This window comes from Bufo bufo, chromosome 1 (assembly GCF_905171765.1).
Source record: "Bufo bufo chromosome 1, aBufBuf1.1, whole genome shotgun sequence".
Lineage (NCBI taxonomy): Eukaryota > Metazoa > Chordata > Amphibia > Anura > Bufonidae > Bufo > Bufo bufo.
Genome location: NC_053389.1, coordinates 662,945,643 through 662,964,302, shown reverse-complemented (window position 1 = coordinate 662,964,302; position 18,660 = coordinate 662,945,643). Strand labels below are relative to the sequence as shown.

The following is an 18,660-nucleotide window of genomic DNA, read 5'->3' as shown; positions in this document are numbered from 1 at the left end:
TGTCACCCTTATTCGGCAAGGGGTACCATCTTTATGTGGACAATTTTTACACAAGTGTGGCCCTCTTTAGGCATTTGTTTCTAGAACGGATTTGCGCCTGTGGCACCGCGCGAACTAGTCGCGTGGGCTTCCCCCAACGGCTTGTAACCACCCGTCTTGCAAGGGGGCAGAGGGCTGCCTTGTGTAACGAAGAACTGCTCGCGGTGAAATGGAGAGACAAGCGTGACGTTTACATGCTCTCCTCCATTCACGCAGACACGACAATCCAAATTGAGCGAGCAACCCGTGTCATTGAAAAGCCCCTCTGTGTCCACGACTATAATGCGCTCATGGGAGGGGTGGACTTCAATGACCAGATGTTGTCTCCGTATTTAGTTTCCCGCAGAACCAGACGCTGGTATAAGAAGGTGTCTGTATATTTAATTCAATTGGCGCTGTACAATAGTTTTGTTCTCTACAGTAAGGCTGGGAGAACACGATCTTTCCTCAAATTCCAGGAAGAGATCATCGAGAACCTCCTTTACCCAGGAGGTTCCGTGGCCCCATCCCCCAGTGTAGTTAGCCGTCTACACGAGCGACATTTCCCCAGTGTCGTTCCTGGTACCTCAACCCAACCGTCACCCCGAAAAAGATGTCGTGTCTGTAGCAGGAGTGGAATAAGGCGTGACACCCGCTATTTCTGTCCTGACTGTGCTGACCACCCTGCCCTATGCTATGGAGAGTGTTTCCGGAAGTACCACACACAGGTACACCTAGCATAGGGATTGCATCTCACAGGACAGGCACACAGGGCTATTAGGGCCCTTTTACTCTCAGCTGCTGCAAACCTCTCCTTTCACCTGGGATAAAGTGCATAACGTACTTCGCCACATCTTTGGGCGATTTGCGCTTTGCACATTGTCCCATGGGGAAGGAGAGGTTTGTTCTATAAAGGTAAAAAAAACTAAACAAAAAAAAAATTACCGGTAAGTAAAAAAGTTAAAAAAGTTTAAAAAAGTTAATATGTTCTGTTCTAAAGTTAATAAAGTTATTGCTTTGCGGCCTGGTTTTTTCTTTTTTGTTTTGTTTTTTTTACCTTTCAGGTGGACCAACCGATCGACCAGCTGCAGCACTGATGTGCATTCGGACAGAAGCATTGTGCTGCTGTCAGATTACACGCAAGTCGGTGTATGCGGCGCTGCAAGACGAGATTTCTCCTCTGCAGTAAAAGATATGTTTGCCGAGGCATATGAGCTGAGGAGGTGGCGGTGTTCATATACTTTGGCAAACACTTTGTATATATAAAAAAAAAAATCCCGGCAATGATTTATTCATCCACATCGATTGATGTGAATGGAGAAATCTGGTTTGCCAGGGCATACGAGCTGAAGTGGGTATGGATGTTGGGCGGAGCTCCTATGTCCTGGCAGACGCCTTTCCCCTCCTTTTTCTTTTTTTGGCAGAGATTTTTTCATCCACATTGATCGATGCGAATGAAGAAATCTGTGCCGTTCATTTTTTTCTTTCAGCCCAGAGGCTGAACGGAAAAAAAAAATCTCATTACCCGTATGCTCAATATAAGGAGAATAGCAGAAACTCCTAATGCTGGGCATACATGTAATGATTGCGGAGACCCTCAAATGCCAGGGCAGTACAAACACCCCACAAATAACACCATTTTGGAAAGAAGACACCCCAAGGTATTTGCTGAGGGGCATATTGAGTCCATGAAAGATTGAAATTTTTGTCCCAAGTTAGCGGAAAGGGAGACTTTGTGAGAACAAAATCCAAAAAATCAATTTCCGCTAACTTGTGCCAAAATTTTTTTTTTTCAATGAACTCGCCATGCCCCTCATTGAATACCTTGGGGTGTCTTCTTTCCAAAATGGGGTCACATGTGGGGTATTTATACTGCCCTGGCATTTTAGGGGCCCCAAAGCGTGAGAAGAAGTCTGGTATCCAAATGTCTAAAAATGCCCTCCTAAAAGGAATTTGGGCCCCTTTGCCCACCTAGGCTGCAAAAAAGTGTCACACATGTGGTATCTCCGTATTCAGCAGAAGTTGGGGAATATGTTTTGGGGTGTCATTTTACATATACCCATGCTGGGTGAGATAAATATCTTGGTCAAATGCCAACTTTGTATAAAAAAAATGGGAAAAGTTGTCTTTTGCCAAGATATTTCTCTCACCCAGCATGGGTATATGTAAAATGACACCCCAAAACACATTCCTTACCTTCTTCTGAGTACGGAGATACCAGATGTGTGACACTTTATTGCAGCCTAGCTGGGCAAAGGGGCCCACATTCCAAAGAGCACCTTTCAGATTTCACAGGTCATTTACCTACTTACCAGACATTAGGGCCCCTGGAAAATGCCAGGGCAGTATAACTGCCCCACAAGTGACCCCATTTTGGAAAGAAGACACCCCAAGGTATTCCGTGAGGGGCATGGCAAGTTCCTAGAATTTTTTATTTTTTGTCACAAGTTAGTGGAAAATGATGATTTTTTTTTTTTTTTTTTTTTTCATACAAAGTCTCCTATTCCACTAACTTGTGACAAAAAAAAAAAATTTCCATGAACTCACTATGCCCATCAGCGAATACCTTGGGGTCTCTTCTTTCCAAAATGGGGTCACTTGTGGGGTAGTTATACTGCCCTGGCATTCTAGGGGCCCAAATGTGTGGTAAGGAGTTTGAAATCAAATTCAGTAAAAAATGACCTGTGAAATCCAAAAGGTGCTCTTTGGAATATGGGCCCCTTTGCCCACCTAGGCTGCAAAAAAGTGTCACACATCTGGTATCTCCGTACTCAGGAGAAGGTGGGGAATGTGTTTTGGGGTGTCATTTTATATATACCCATGCTGGGTGAGAGAAATATCTTGGCAAAAGACAACTTTTCCCATTTTTTTATACAAAGTTGTCATTTGACCAAGATATTTATCTCACCCAGCATGGGTATATGTAAAAAGACACCCCAAAACACATTCCTCAACTTCTCCTGAGTACGGCAATACCACATGTGTGACACTTTTTTGCAGCCTAGGTGGGCAAAGGGGCCCATATTCCAAAGAGCACCTTTCGGATTTCACTCGTCATTTTTTACAGAATTTGATTTCAAACTCCTTACCACACATTTGGGCCCCTAGAATGCCAGGGCAGTATAACTACCCCACAAGTGACCCCATTTTGGAAAGAAGAGACCCCAAGGTATTCGCTGATGGGCATAGTGAGTTCATGGAAGTTTTTATTTTTTGTCACAAGTTAGTGGAATATGAGACTTTGTATGAAAAAAAAAAAAAAAAAAAAAATCATCATTTTCCACTAACTTGTGACAAAAAATAAAAAATTCTAGGAACTCGCCATGCCCCTCACGGAATAGCTTGGGGTGTCTTCTTTCCAAAATGGGGTCACTTGTGGGGTAGTTATACTGCCCTGGCATTCTAGGGGCCCAAATGTGTGGTAAGGAGTTAGAAATCAAATTCGGTAAAAAATGATGAGTGAAATCCGAAAGGTGCTCTTTGGAATATGGGCCCCTTTGCCCACCTAGGCTGCAAAAAAGTGTCACACATCTGGTATCTCCGTACTCAGGAGAAGGTGGGGAATGTGTTTTGGGGTGTCATTTTATATATACCCATGCTGGGTGAGAGAAATATCTTGGCAAAAGACAACTTTTCCCATTTTTTTATACAAAGTTGTCATTTGACCAAGATATTTATCTCACCCAGCATGGGTATATGTAAAAAGACACCCCAAAACACATTCCTCAACTTCTCCTGAGTACGGGGATACCAGATGTGTGACACTTTTTTGCAGCCTAGGTGGGCAAAGGGGCCCATATTCCAAAGAGCACCTTTCGGATTTCACTCGTCATTTTTTACTGAATTTGATTTCAAACTCTTTACCACACATTTGGGCCCCTAGAATGCCAGGGCAGTATAACTACCCCACAAGTGACCCCATTTTGGAAAGAAGAGACCCCAAGGTATTCGCTGATGGGCATAGTGAGTTCATGGAAGTTTTTATTTTTTGTCACAAGTTAGTGGAATATGAGACTTTGTATGAAAAAAAAAAAAAAAAAAAAAATCATCATTTTCCACTAACTTGTGACAAAAAATAAAAAATTCTAGGAACTCGCCATGCCCCTCACGGAATAGCTTGGGGTGTCTTCTTTCCAAAATGGGGTCACTTGTGGGGTAGTTATACTGCCCTGGCATTCTAGGGGCCCAAATGTGTGGTAAGGAGTTAGAAATCAAATTCTGTAAAAAATGATGAGTGAAATCCGAAAGGTGCTCTTTGGAATATGGGCCCCTTTGCCCACCTAGGCTGCAAAAAAGTGTCACACATCTGGTATCTCCGTACTCAGGAGAAGGTGGGGAATGTGTTTTGGGGTGTCATTTTATATATACCCATGCTGGGTGAGAGAAATATCTTGGCAAAAGACAACTTTTCCCATTTTTTTATACAAAGTTGTCATTTGACCAAGATATTTATCTCACCCAGCATGGGTATATGTAAAAAGACACCCCAAAACACATTCCTCAACTTCTCCTGAGTACGGGGATACCAGATGTGTGACACTTTTTTGCAGCCTAGGTGGGCAAAGGGGCCCATATTCCAAAGAGCACCTTTCGGATTTCACTCGTCATTTTTTACTGAATTTGATTTCAAACTCTTTACCACACATTTGGGCCCCTAGAATGCCAGGGCAGTATAACTACCCCACAAGTGACCCCATTTTGGAAAGAAGAGACCCCAAGGTATTCGCTGATGGGCATAGTGAGTTCATAGAACTTTTTATTTTTTGTCACAAGTTAGTGGAATATGAGACTTTGTAAGAAAAAAAAAAAAAAAAAAAAAATCATCATTTTCCGCTAACTTGTGACAAAAAATAAAAAGTTCTATGAACTCACTATGCCCATCAGCGAATACCTTAGGGTGTGTACTTTTAGAAATGGGGTCATTTGTGGGGTGTTTGTACTGTCTGGGCATTGTAGAACCTCAGGAAACATGACAGGTGCTCAGAAAGTCAGAGCTGCTTCAAAAAGCGGAAATTCACATTTTTGTACCATAGTTTGTAAACGCTATAACTTTTACCCAAACCATTTTTTTTTTACCCAAACATTTTTTTTTTATCAAAGACATGTAGAACTATAAATTTAGAGCAAAATTTCTATATGGATGTCGTTTTTTTTGCAAAATTTTACAACTGAAAGTGAAAAATGTCATTTTTTTGCAAAAAAATCGTTAAATTTCGATTAATAACAAAAAAAGTAAAAATGTCAGCAGCAATGAAATACCACCAAATGAAAGCTCTATTAGTGAGAAGAAAAGGAGGTAAAATTCATTTGGGTGGTAAGTTGCATGACCGAGCAATAAACGGTGAAAGTAGTGTAGGTCAGAAGTGTAAAAAGTGGCCTGGTCTTTCAGGGTGTTTAAGCACTGGGGGCTGAGGTGGTTAAGCAGGCGGGGCACTGTGGAAGTCACTGTTAAGCAGGCGGGGCACTGTGGAGGTCACTGTTAAGCAGGCGGGGCACTGTGGAAGTCACTGTTAAGCAGGCGGGGCACTGTGGAGGTCACTGTTAAGCAGGTGGGGAACTGGAGGTCACTGTTAAGGAGGCGGGGCAATGGAGGTCACTGTTAAGGAGGCGGGGCACTGGAGGTCACTGTTAAGGAGGCGGGGCACTGTGGAGGTCACTGTTAAGGAGGCGGGGCACTGTGGAGGTCACTGTTAAGGAGGCGGGGCACTGTGGAGGTCACTGTTAAGCAGGCGGAGCACTGTGGAGGTCACTGTTAAGCAGGCGGGGCACTGTGGAGGTCACTGTTAAGAAAGGCGGGGCACTGTGGAGGTCACTGTTAAGCAGGCGGGGCACTGTGGAGGTCACTGTTAAGCAGGCGGGGCACTGTGGAGGTCACTGTTAAGCAGGCGGGGCACTGTGGAGGTCACTGTTAAGCAGGCGGGGCACTGTGGAGGTCACTGTTAAGCAGGCGGGGCACTGTGGAGGTCACTGTTAAGCAGGCGGGGCACTGTGGAGGTCACTGTTAAGCAGGCAGGGCACTGTGGAGGTCACTCTTAAGCAGGCGGGGCACTGTGGAGGTCACTCTTAAGCAGGCGGGGTACTGTGGAGGTCACTGTTAAGCAGGCGGGGCACTGTGGAGGTCACTGTTAAGCAGGCGGGGCACTGTGGAGGTCACTGTTAAGCAGGCAGGGCACTGTGGAGGTCACTCTTAAGCAGGCGGGGCACTGTGGAGGTCACTCTTAAGCAGGCGGGGTACTGTGGAGGTCACTGTTAAGCAGGCGGGGCACTGTGGAGGTCACTGTTAAGGAGGCGGGGCACTGTGGAGGTCAGTGTTAAGGAGGCGGGGCACTGGAGGTCACTGTTAAGGAGAACAGGGCACTGTGGAGGTCACTCTTAAGCAGGCGGGGCACTGTGGAGGTCACTGTTAAGCAGGCGGGGCACTGGAGGTCACTGTTAAGGAGAACAGGGCACTGTGGGGGGTCACTTTTAAAGAGCAGGGTGCTGTGGAGGTCAGTGTTATGGAGACAAGTTAAAAAAATAAAATAAACAGTGTGTAACTGCCGGGGTATATAGAGCTACTAGTGATTTCCCCGTTTAAAAAAATTTATATTTTTTTTTTTTAAAAAGAGCACACGAATTGGCCTCCTGGGCACCCACGGAACAAATCCAATAAATACACGATAGACAGAACACTTCATAGTCGGGCAGCGCCGGGTACTTTTCCTAGTATTCTGTATAGTCTCATTACTGCTGGAGTCTCTTCAGTCTGAGTTTCCAACGACTGACTGTTTAAGTCTATGTGGTGATTTTAAGCTAAAAACATGACGGTTGAGCAATATCTGAGTCTTAACAGAAGATCCATTCATACCACAGTCATGTGATATTTTACTTCTTGTCAGCACTCCACGAAAACTGGGCTGACAGTCTCTCGAAGGATAGTATAACGACTCCTAAAATTAAAGGGGTTTTACAGGAATCTAATTGGTGGGGGTCCAATTTCTGCCACCCCACCCCCACTATTAGCAGTTTGAAGGGGCCACAGCACTCTGATGAGCATTGCAGGATCTTCATAGTATACCAAGCATGGCACCGTACATTGTAGTCCACCACATGTCTTACCACCTTCTCCGCCTGAATGCAGTGGTCACCTCATCAAGTGGGATAGGGGTTGGGTGACCCCAGTTCTCAGCAATGACACCAGAAGTAACACCTGCTCCTATTACTCAATTATGGGGTATTCTATGGATATCGTATCCATATGTAATGGGAATGACCAGTTTAACCCCACATCACATAATTATGTACAAGGGGTTGTATGGAGCGAGCTCACTCCATACATGGCAGGCACCTGACAGCAGTGACCAGGCTTGGCAATGATGCCAATCCTGGTCATTTAACCCTTCAGATGCTGTTGTCAATGGCAACCACGGCATCTGTGGGGTTAGATACAGGGAAGATACTCCCTCTGTCCTCCCATCAGAGCCTCTGCAGCAAAATTGAGGGGCTTCAACTGGTTACCATGACAGGCTGGGGGATGGTGAAGGTGTCCAGGCCTTTCATGGCTAGCTGCCTGGTTTTTTTTTCCGTTTTTTGCGTTCCGTATACTGAACAATTCATTTCAATGGATCCGCAAAAAACACCGAAGGTACTCCGTATGCGTTCCGTTTCCGCATTTCCGTTCAAAGATAGAACATGTCCTATTAGGGTCCATTCACACATCCGTGGAATGGGTCCACATCAGTTTCCGCAATGTCCGGAACGGGTGCGGACCCATTCATTCTCAATGGGGCAGAAATGGATGCAGAGAACACACTATCGGCATTTCCAGAGCGTGGCCCCGATCTTCCAGTCCGAAGCTCCAGAAAAAAATAGAACATGTTGCATTCTTGTCCGCAATTTCAGACAAGAATAGGCAGTTCTATGGGGGTGCCGGCCAAGTGAATGGACCCTTATTGTCCACCTACCGGACAAGGATAGTACTGTTCTATCAGGGGCCAGCTGTTCCGTTCCACAAAATGCAAAATGCACACGGATGTCATCCGTATTTTTGCGATCCGCAAAATACTGAAAAAGCCATACGGTCGTGTGCAAGAGGCCTAAAGCTGTGTCTGAGGCACAGATCGACAAGCAGCCTGTCAGAATCCCATAGACTGCAATAGTATTCTATCGCAGTCTATGGGAAAGCAATCAGAAGATCACATATTCAAGTCCCTTATGCGGACTAAAAATTACTGTGTAAAAAATAAAAAAGGGGCCCCAAAGTAAACGAGGGTGCACTGTGCAACCACCCTCTATTCACTTCAATGGGAGGGCCGAAAATAGCCAAGCTCTGGCTCAGCTCTTTTCAGAACACAGGAGCAAATGGAGAACAAGCTGCGCATGCGCAGTTCGTTCTCCTTCACTTCAGGGGTCCCTTATAGAGAAAGGTGCGGGTCCCAGAGGTGGGACCTACACCTATCTGACATTGGCAGCAAATTCTAGTGATATGCCACCAATGTGTGAGATGGGCCAACCCCAGGGGCGGACTGGGAACTTAAAGTGGCCCCATATTGAAAGAAGTGTGAAAGTACCCACTTCACGTGTCATTTCGTTTATTGGCATAAATTACTGTTTCAAAATACAAAACTGATCTCTGCTTCATTAATGAGGCACAAGACAAGTTCTTAATATTTTGATACATCAATTTATGCCAATAAACGACGTGACATGAACTAAGTCTTGGGATATTTGCAGAAACCTTAGAAAGACCTCCGCGGAGGACATACATTTTACAGTAATACGGAGCCCAAATTATTAAGGTAGTTTTTAAAAGAATCAGGTTTGGATAAAGCAATCCGAGCATTACAACGTCCCTGAATCCTGACCTCACAAGATTGGAGCCGTTACTATTCTAGAAGTACTGTACTGAAGCGACCATGACAGGGAGCACCTCATAATACCTGACAGCAATAGTAATACTGGTACTGCAGGGAAAGGACTGGGAGTGACTGCTGAGACTTGTAGTTCAACAAGCTAGATAGCTACAAGCGGACAGGAACCTGTATGAGGAGGATGAGCTCGCGCAGCTACAGAGCGGAGGCCGCGACAACGCCCCCCACCGGCGGCCGCATCACTCACCTGCCGTTCTCAGTCAGCGGGATGTGCACGGTGGGCGGCGGTGCGGAGGCTGCCATGTCTGCTGATCTGCCGGCCAGCTTCTTCCGGCTCCAGGCACCTCACGGAAATCCTGTTCCTGAATACACAAGCGAAATAAGTGCAGGAGGCCGTGTCCATGTGTATGTGCGTGATACCTACATGTCCGTGTGTATCTACATGATACGTGTCCTGTGTATGTGCGTGATATCTACATGTCCGTGTGTATGTGCGTGATATCTACATGTCCGTGTGTATCTACATGATACGTGTCCTGTGTATGTGCGTGATACCTACATGTCCGTGTGTATGTGCGTGATATCTACATGTCCGTGTGTATGTGCGTGATATCTACATGTCCGTGTGTATCTACATGATACGTGTCCTGTGTATGTGTGTGATATCTACATGTCCGTGTGTATGTGCGTGATACATGTCCGTGTGTATGTGCGTGATACGTGTCCATGTGTATCTACATGATACGTGTCCGTGTGTATGTACGTGATACCTACATGTCCGTGTGTATGTACGTGATACTCACATGTCCGTGTGTATGTATATGTCCGTGTGTATGTGCGTGATATGTGTGCGTGTGCATCTACATGATACATGTCCTTGTGTATGTACGTGATACCTACATGTCCGTGTGTATGTGCGTGATACGTGTCCGTGTATCTACATGATACCTACATGTCCGTGTGTATGTACATGATACCATTACCTATGTGTCCGTGTGTATGTACGTGATGCCTACGTGTCCGTGTGTATGTACGTGATGCCTACGTGTCCGTGTGTATGTACGTGATGCCTACGTGTCCGTGTGTATGTACGTGATGCCTACGTGTCCATCTACATGATACATACATGTCTGTGTATATGTGATTGATGCCTACGTGTCCGTGTGTATGTACATGATACCTACATGTCCGTGTGTATGTATGTGATGCCTATGTGTCCCTGTGTATGTATGTGTCCCTGTGTATGTATGTGATGCCTATGTATGTATGTATGTGATGCCTATGTGTCCCTGTGTATGTATGTGATGCCTATGTGTCCCTGTGTATGTGCGTGATGCCTATGTATGTATGTATGTATGTGATGCCTATGTGTCCCTGTGTATGTATGTGATGCCTATGTGTCCCTGTGTATGTATGTGATGCCTATGTGTCCCTGTGTATGTATGTGATGCCTATGTGTCCCTGTGTATGTATGTGATGCCTATGTGTCCCTGTGTATGTGCGTGATGCCTATGTGTCCCTGTGTATGTGCGTGATGCCTATGTGTCCCTGTGTATGTGCGTGATGCCTATGTGTCCCTGTGTATGTGCGTGATGCCTATGTGTCCCTGTGTATGTATGTGATGCCTATGTGTCCCTGTGTATGTATGTGATGCCTATGTGTCCATCTACATGATACATACGTGTCCGCCCCCGCGGAGTACTCCGAGAACACGTCCTACCTGGCGTGCTGTTCCGTAGTTCAGGCCATGTTCACACTGGTCTGCTGACACATGGCTGTTAGGATGAACCCGTCTCTGTATGCCTCCAGTTCTGTGCTGAATGTTAGTAAATAGCTGTCAGCAGTTTTGCAGACACAAGGTGATGTCAGGAAGTGTTTGGGGGGCTTCATGAACAAGGAAGTGCTGAGAGTGTGTGGGCCCCTGGCAGGGGAGATGGGTGGTGTGTTGGACTTGTTTCATATGGTAATGGTAGGTTCATATACAGTTTTTGGGTATGTTCACACTACAGATTTTGGCACTGATTCTCAGACGGAAATGCATACACATCTCCATTGGTTTCAATAGGGAACCCATGTGTCAATTCACTCATCTCTTTTATTTTCCTTGTGGTATTAAAAAGAAGTGACCTGTCCACTCTTGGTGTGGAATGGGTGTCCAGAGTCTTACCGCTATCTCTGTATACAGAGCTGAACCCGCACATACCCACATTTTCACCCAGACAGGCCCTGTGATATGGGCATCGGAGCATTTCATGCTGTGCTGTATTGCACAGGGCAAAGGCTTCAGCCTAGCAGTGTGTCCGGTGTCGTCACCGGCACTGATGGGCGGGCTTTAGCGCTGCCCTAGCCGCTTTCCCTATGGAGAGCCCGGTGCGTCACAAAGGAGAGCGTCGGAACATAAAATGCTCCAATGCTCATATCAGTGGGGCTGTCTGTGTGAAAATGGAGACATGTCCCCTTTAAGCCTCATTCACACGTCAGTGATTTCCATCAGTGACTGTGAGCCAAAACCAGGACTGGAGCCTCCCCAGACATAGGGGTTATAAGAGAAAGATCTGCTCCTGTTCTGTGTTTAGAGCCGCACCTGGTTTTGGCTCAAAATCACTGATCAAACTGACATGTGAATGAGCCCTTAATCAGATACCACCACTGCTGATTTAGGGTCCATTCACACATCCTTATGTGTTTTGCGGACCGCACATCGCCGGCACTCTCATAGAAAATGGCTTTTTCTTGTCCGCAATTGCAGACAAGAATAGGACATGTTCTATTTTTTTGCGGATGCGGACAGCACATTCTAGCCCCATTGAAAATGAATAGGTCCACACCGGTTCTGCAAAATTGCGGAACAGATGCAGACCCATTTTGCAAACGTGTGAATGGACCCTTAGGCTACTTTCACACTAGCGTTTTCAATTCCGCTATTGAGAGCAGTCATAGGATCTCCATAGCGGATGAAAACGCTTCAGTTTTGTCCCCATTCATTGTCAATGGGGACAGAACTGAATGAAACGGAATGCTCCAAAATGCATTTCGTTCCGTTTGGTTGCGCTCCCATTGCGGACAGAATAACACTGCAAGCAGTGTTTTTCTGTCCGCGATGTGGTGCGGAGAAAGACGGATCCGTCCTGGCACACAATGTAAGTCAATGGGGGCGGATCAGTTTTCTCTGACACAATAGAAAACCGATCCGTCCTCCATTGACTTTCAATGGTGTTCAAGACGGATCCGTCATGGCTATAGAAGACCTAATACAACCGGATCCGTTCATGACGGATGCATGCGGTTGTATTATTGTAACGGAAGTGTTTGTACAGATCCATGACGGATCCGCAAAAATGCTAATGTGAAAGTAGCCTTAAACGGGTTGTCTCAGCTCCTGTCTTCAGCGCGGCCTGGCCTTCCTCTGCTCTAGGAGGGTGGCGTCTGCTAACATGACTGGCAGCGCTGGGAAGCTGCAATTCCATCCCCTGGCCTGTCCGTGCACGCTCCCGACGCTGCTAATAATGGGAGGTCCATAAGACAAACAAGGTGACGGGGAAAGGCTCTTCAGATACAGGCAATACGAGGTGGCCTGGGACAGGAGCTAAGCACGCAAGACTATGAGCACTCGCTTCCGTTATCCCAGCCACCAGAAAGGTCGTCTTTGTTCCCTTTTAGAGCACAAGCACAGCCACGGTTGATGTATTCCAGCGGTTGCCGTAACCTCCTAGAGACGAGCATTGTAGAAAAACAAGGAAAACTATGAGAAGTAACAACAGGAGGCAATATGGTAACATACGGGGTCATTTATCAAACCGGTGTAAAGTAAAACTGGCTTAGTTGTCCATAGCAACCAATCAGATTCCACCTTTCATTTTCCAAAAGAGCTGTCCAAAATGAAAGGAGGAATCTGATTGGTTGCTATGGGCAACTAAGACAGTTAGTTCTACTTGACACCAGTTCTGATAAATGACCCCAATAGAGTTTATTGATATTGGTAAGTTACTTGTATTAGGTTATTACATATCATCAATGTCACTTCACGAGATGAGACAACCCCTTTAAGTCTCCATGATCCGCCACCAAGCAGCTTATTTCATGGACCCCAGGAAGCTTGGAGAAGGAGCGTAATCAATAGATGATTTATTTTTTTATGAAAATAATACATTTCCAAATGAAGAATGCCTCCTCTTCTGCCACACACTGTGGATAGTGTATTGGCAGCTGACATCTGTGATAACGAGAGCAGGTCGGCCAAGTCAGTAACAGATCAGGGGGACAGTGGGAGAAAATGGAAAAGAAAAAAATAAATAAAGGTTTTTGTTGGCCGGAGATAAAACCGTAGCATGCTGCGGTTTTATCTTTGTCCTGATCAGTCAAAAAGACTGAACTGAAGACATCCTGATGGATCCTGAACGGATTGCTCTCCATTCAGAATGCATTAAGATATAACTGATCAGTTCTTTTCCGGTATAGAGCCCCTAGGACGGAAGTCTATGGGCTCTTTCACACTTGCGTTATTGTCTTCCGGCATAGAGTTCCGTCGTCGGGGCTCTATGCCGGAAGAATCCTGATCAGGATTATCCTAATGCATTCTGAATGGAGAGAAATCCGTTCAGGATGCATCAGGATGTCTTCAGTTCCGGAACGGAACGTTTGTTGGCCGGAGAAAATACCGCAGCATGCTGCGCTTTTTGCTCCGGCCAAAAATCCGGAACACTTGCCGCAAGGCCGGATCCGGAATTAATGCCCATTGGAAGGCATTGATCCGGATCCGGCCTTAAGCTAAACGTCGTTTCGGCGCATTGCCGGAGCCGACATTTAGCTTTTTCTGAATGGTTACCATGGCTGCCGGGACGCTAAAGTCCTGGCAGCCATGGTAAGTGTAGTGGGGAGCGGGGGAGCAGTGTACTTACTAGGGATCGACCGATATTGATTTTTTAGGGCCGATACCGATACCGATAATTTGTGAACTTTCAGGCCGATAGCCGATAATTTATACCGATATTCTGGGAATTTTCATTTTTGAGAAAAAAAAATAATTCCTACACGAATCTGCTGAAAATTAATATGTTTATTGTTAATGTGTATTTTTTTTGTTTATTGTTAATGTGTATTTTTTTTTTATAAATCTTTTTCATTTATACTTAATATTTTTGTGGTTTTTTTTTACTAACTTTTAACCCCCTTAGGGACTAGAACCCTTGTCCTATTCCCCCTGATAGATCTCTATCAGGGTGAATAGGATCTCACACTGTCCCTGCTGCTCTGTGCATAGTGCACAGAGCAGCATGGAGCTGAACATGGCAGCCAGGGCTTCAATAGCGTCCTGGCTGCCATGGTAACCGATCGGAGCCCCAGGCTTACACAGCTGGGGCTCCGATCGGAGGAGCAGGGGAGAGGGGATCCTGTGGCCACTGCCACCAATGATTAATACTGGGTGGGGGGCGCACTGCGCCACCAATGTTTTTACTATTGGCCGGGATTGGGATGGGGGTGGGGGGCGCACTGCGCCACCAATGAAGATAAGTCTATCGATCATTCATATACAGGAGGCGGGAGCTGGCTGCAGAATCACATAGCCGGCTCCCGACCTCTATCAGCGGTAGCTGCAATCCGCGGCACCTGAGGAGTTAACTACCGCGGACCGCAGCTATTGCTCATAGAGGTCGGGAGCCGGCTATGTGATTCTGCAGCCAGCTCCCGCCTCCTGTATATGAATGAATGAAAGGCTTATCTTCATTGGTGGCGCAGCGGCCACAGCCCCTCCCCTCCTCTTATGTTCTATCCCCTCATTGGCGGCAGCAGCAGCACAGGGGGAGGAGACACTGCTTCCTTCTCCCCTGTGCTGCGGAGGGAACACAGAGAGCGCTGAGAGCAGCGCGATCTGTGTTCCCCATACGTTATCGGTATATCGGCAAAATAGATGCCGATACCGATAACGTTCAAAATCCTCAATATCGGCCGATAATATCGGCCAAACCGATAATCGGTCGATCCCTAGTACTTACCGTCCGTGCGGCTCCCCGGGCGCTCCAGAGTGACGTCAGGGCGCCCTAAAACGCATGGATCACGTGATCGCATGGATCACGTGATCGCATGGATCACGTGATCGCATGGATCACGTCATCCATGCGCATGGGGCGCTCTGACGTCATTCTGGAGCGCCCCGGGAGCCACACGGACTGTAAGTATACCGCTCCCCGCTCCTACTATGGCAACCAGGACTTTAATAGCGTCCTGGGTGCCATAGTAACACTGAAAGCATTTGGAAGACGGTTCCGTCTTCAAATGCTTTCAGTACACTTGCGTTTTTCCGGATCCGGCGGGCACCTCCGGCAACGGAAGTGCATGCCGGATCCCAACAACGCAAGTGTGAAAGAGGCCTATGCCGGAAAAGAATAACGCAAGTGTGAAAAACGAACATGGAAACAAATGCACACTGCATACACTATCCCCAGCAAACAGAATCAAAAAGCCTCACTTGAATGGGTCTGCAATCCAGAAGATGAGGAGCGGAAGGCCACAGAGCACTTCCATGGATTTTCTGACTGTGCCTCCGCACCGCAAACAAATAGAAAATGCTCTATTTTTTTGTGTGGACGGATCGCGGATATATTCAGGTTGAATGGGTCTGTATCCGTCAGCGCAGGCCACACGGGCGGCACACGTTCATGTGCATGAGCCCTTAAGGACTCAGCCAATTTTATTTTTTACTCCCTGCCTTCCTGGATCCTTATCTTTTTTATTTTTCCGTTCACATAGCCTTATGAGGGCTTATTTTTGCAAGACAAGTTGTACTTTCTAATGGCACCAAATAGGGTGGAATTGGAAAAAACGCAATTCTGCCACAGTTTTATGGTTCTTGCTTTTATGGCTTTCCCTATACAGTATAATCGACCTGTTAACATCATTCTCCGGGTCAGCACGATTACAGCTATACCACATTTTTATACTTTTTCTTGTGTTTTAATACTTTCAAAAAAAAACTTTGAACAAAATTTACATTTTGTGTTTTGCATTGCCATATTCTGCCTTCTCCCCCCATTTTTTGCTGGGTGATCTGTAGCATTTTTTGATACCATGGAGTATGTATAACTTTTTTATCACTTTTTATTCATGTTTTAGGGGGAAATGTGAAGCAACAAAAAAAGCTGAGAATCAACCATTCAGATTTTTTACATTACGCCATTCACTTTACACAATAAATATTTGTAGATTTTAATAGTTCTGGTATTTTGGAGCCTTCAAAAGGCCCAAGGCTGCCATAGCAACTGTACAGCTCTCTCAATCTCGGCGCAGGGAAGCCGTTTGGTGCCTGGGAGTGCAGCACTCCTGGGAAAAGACTGCTCAGGTGCCGTGGTCACAATTGACCATGGCATCTGATGGGCTAAACGTCAGTGATTGCCATTTGCACCAATCACAGACTCTGCCTCCAGGTGTCCGCTGTGTAAAATTGCAGGTGGCCACTCTGAAGCCATCTTTAAGGCTGGGTTCACACCTGAGCGTATTCGATAAGCGCTGTTTACAGGCGTTTTTGTATTTTCTTGCTATTGACCACAGAGGCGTACAATGAAAAACAGAGGTGTTACGCACAACAATACGCCCCAAAGAAGCTCCTGTACTTCTTGGGGCGTAGGGCGTTTTACAGCGCGTTCGTACACACTGTAAAACGCTCAGGTGAGAACCATGCCCATAGGGAAACATTGGTTTTTGCCTGTTGAGTGTTTTACAGCGCGTAGGAACGCGCTGTAAAACGCTCAGGTGTGAACCTAGCCTAAAGCGCCAACTTGCACCTTACATGTACAGCACAAGTCTCAAGGGGGTTTACTGCAGCCTCCACTAGGGAAAACTTACTGCATGGGGATTTATATAGCTTTTATTGAGTTCTATTGTAGCTGCATAAATTCATATGTGCTGAGCTCCCCCTAGTGGTAGCCTCAAGCAGCCAGCTCTTTATGACTGGAAGAGTTGGAAAGCCACAAGTAAAAACCTGCAGCATAAATTGACATGCTGCTGATTGAAAACCCGCAGAGCAAGTTTATCCTACAGGTTTCCTCTGCAGAGTGCGGATGGGATTTCTGAAATCTCAGCCACTTTGCTGCTACTGTAAATGCAGATTTTCCACAGGGGAGAATGCACAGCCTTTACGTCACATGAACCCTTGTGTACGCCACATGTCCGCCATAGTTTTATGGGTTTAGCTTTTACAGCATTCCCCATGCAGTAAAACTGACCTGTTCCTTTCATTCTCCAGCAGTGCCTCCAGATGGTGACCAAAATGGTCGCCACTGCAACTTAGAATTGCAAAATGGCGACAAGGCTTTGTTGTCTTGTTGCCATTTGCGCCTAGACCCTCCGCTGCTCTGCCTGGGCTTTCATCCAGAAGACACACGCTGCAGACGTCTGCTGGGTGAAGATCTGCCCCTCACACTGTGGCCAGTGATCGTCTTGATGCCACTGCAGCCAAACGTTTTCATGGAGAAGCCCAAGGAGGCCTGGAAGCGAATGAGCCAGGACCCAGCACCTAGGGATTACCAACGCAAATGAAACATCCGAAGTCGATTCGCATAAAACATCGTTTCAATACTGTATAGAGCGAGCGCTCCGTACAGTATTAGAATGTATTGGCTCGCGAGACTTCGCATAATAACTTCAAAAATTGATTTATAATGTAAAAAAAAAACATTTCCCGAACTCGGGTTCGGTTCCAAGGTACCACTTGGAACCGAACCCGAGTTCGGGGAATGTTTTTTTACAGCATAAATCAACTTCTGAAGTAGTAGTAATAACTTTGGCTCATCGAAGCCAATACATTCTAATACAGTACGGAGCGCTCAGATATTTCATGCGAAGTCGATTCGCTCATCCCTAGATACCACATTTATATAGTTTTTCTTGTTTTTTTTATATTTTTAAAAAAGGGGGGGGCTTTTTTTTTATTATTTACTTGTCTTGTGAGAAAATAATAATAAATGCGGCACTCACCGAATCCTTTTGCAGTTTCTTTTATTTTTGTTTGAAACAATCGCTGGTGCTGGCACTCACTCAGTGACAGGCGACGACAGCCTTTCGCGCTCAGAAACTCACAGAATGCACCCTTTTTGTTATTTTTTTTGCCCTAGATGAATGGGTCTGGTAAAAAAAAAAAACATACCCGGATGCCAAAGGTCGCCTGCACATACTTGCCAGTTTTGTAAAGCTGGTGTACAGGAGAAGTAGTGCATCGTGCGAAGCATGCCGTTAAAATTTGGATGTGGACAAGCCTCTTTTAGAAGGCCCTGCCCCTTTTCCGTATGGTCCACACTTCTTTCCTGACATGTCATGCCCCCCTGAAAGCAGTTATGGGAGCCAGGGCTGTGGCTTATGCATACTTCTAGATGGTACATTTTGGACATGTAAGCACTATCCCCAAGAAAGCCCCAAACACACTGCATACCTTTTAACTTTAGAAAAGGCCAAGGAGAGACAACAGTAGCAGTATGTAATTGTAAAAAAAAAAGTACACTAGGCCAGACCTTTAACCCAACCCACTAACCCATTGCATGTCTATATACAATGTGCCACTCCCCAGGGTCTATCGGGTCCCAGTTTAAGGAATGCCGAGTGGTGTGTTTTGCCCTGATAGTTTTGTGTCACAGTGCTCTTACCTGGATACTGTCACTCCCCGGGGGTTAGGCTCTGTAGCATCAAAGGGAGTTGTAGTTGGTGGAATAAGTCAAGCCCAGACTTGGTAAAGTTTAACAGTTTTACTTGAATAAACTTATGTCATCCAAACAATACTTGCTCTTTCTCTTGGCTCCAGCAGGCT

General features: G+C 46.0%; 1 protein-coding gene across 1 annotated transcript in view; it reads right to left on the bottom strand.

The window, feature by feature from the left end:
- The window catches only part of GALK2 (galactokinase 2), a 286,795-nt gene extending 277,548 nt beyond the window's left edge, over positions 1-9,247 (bottom strand). Inside the window, exon 1 of the mRNA XM_040414020.1 lies at positions 9,115-9,247. Coding sequence (XP_040269954.1) covers positions 9,115-9,170 — 56 coding nt within the window. The 5' untranslated portion in view covers positions 9,171-9,247. The remainder of the gene's footprint in view (positions 1-9,114) is intronic.
- Between the last annotated feature and the right edge of the window lie 9,413 nt (positions 9,248-18,660).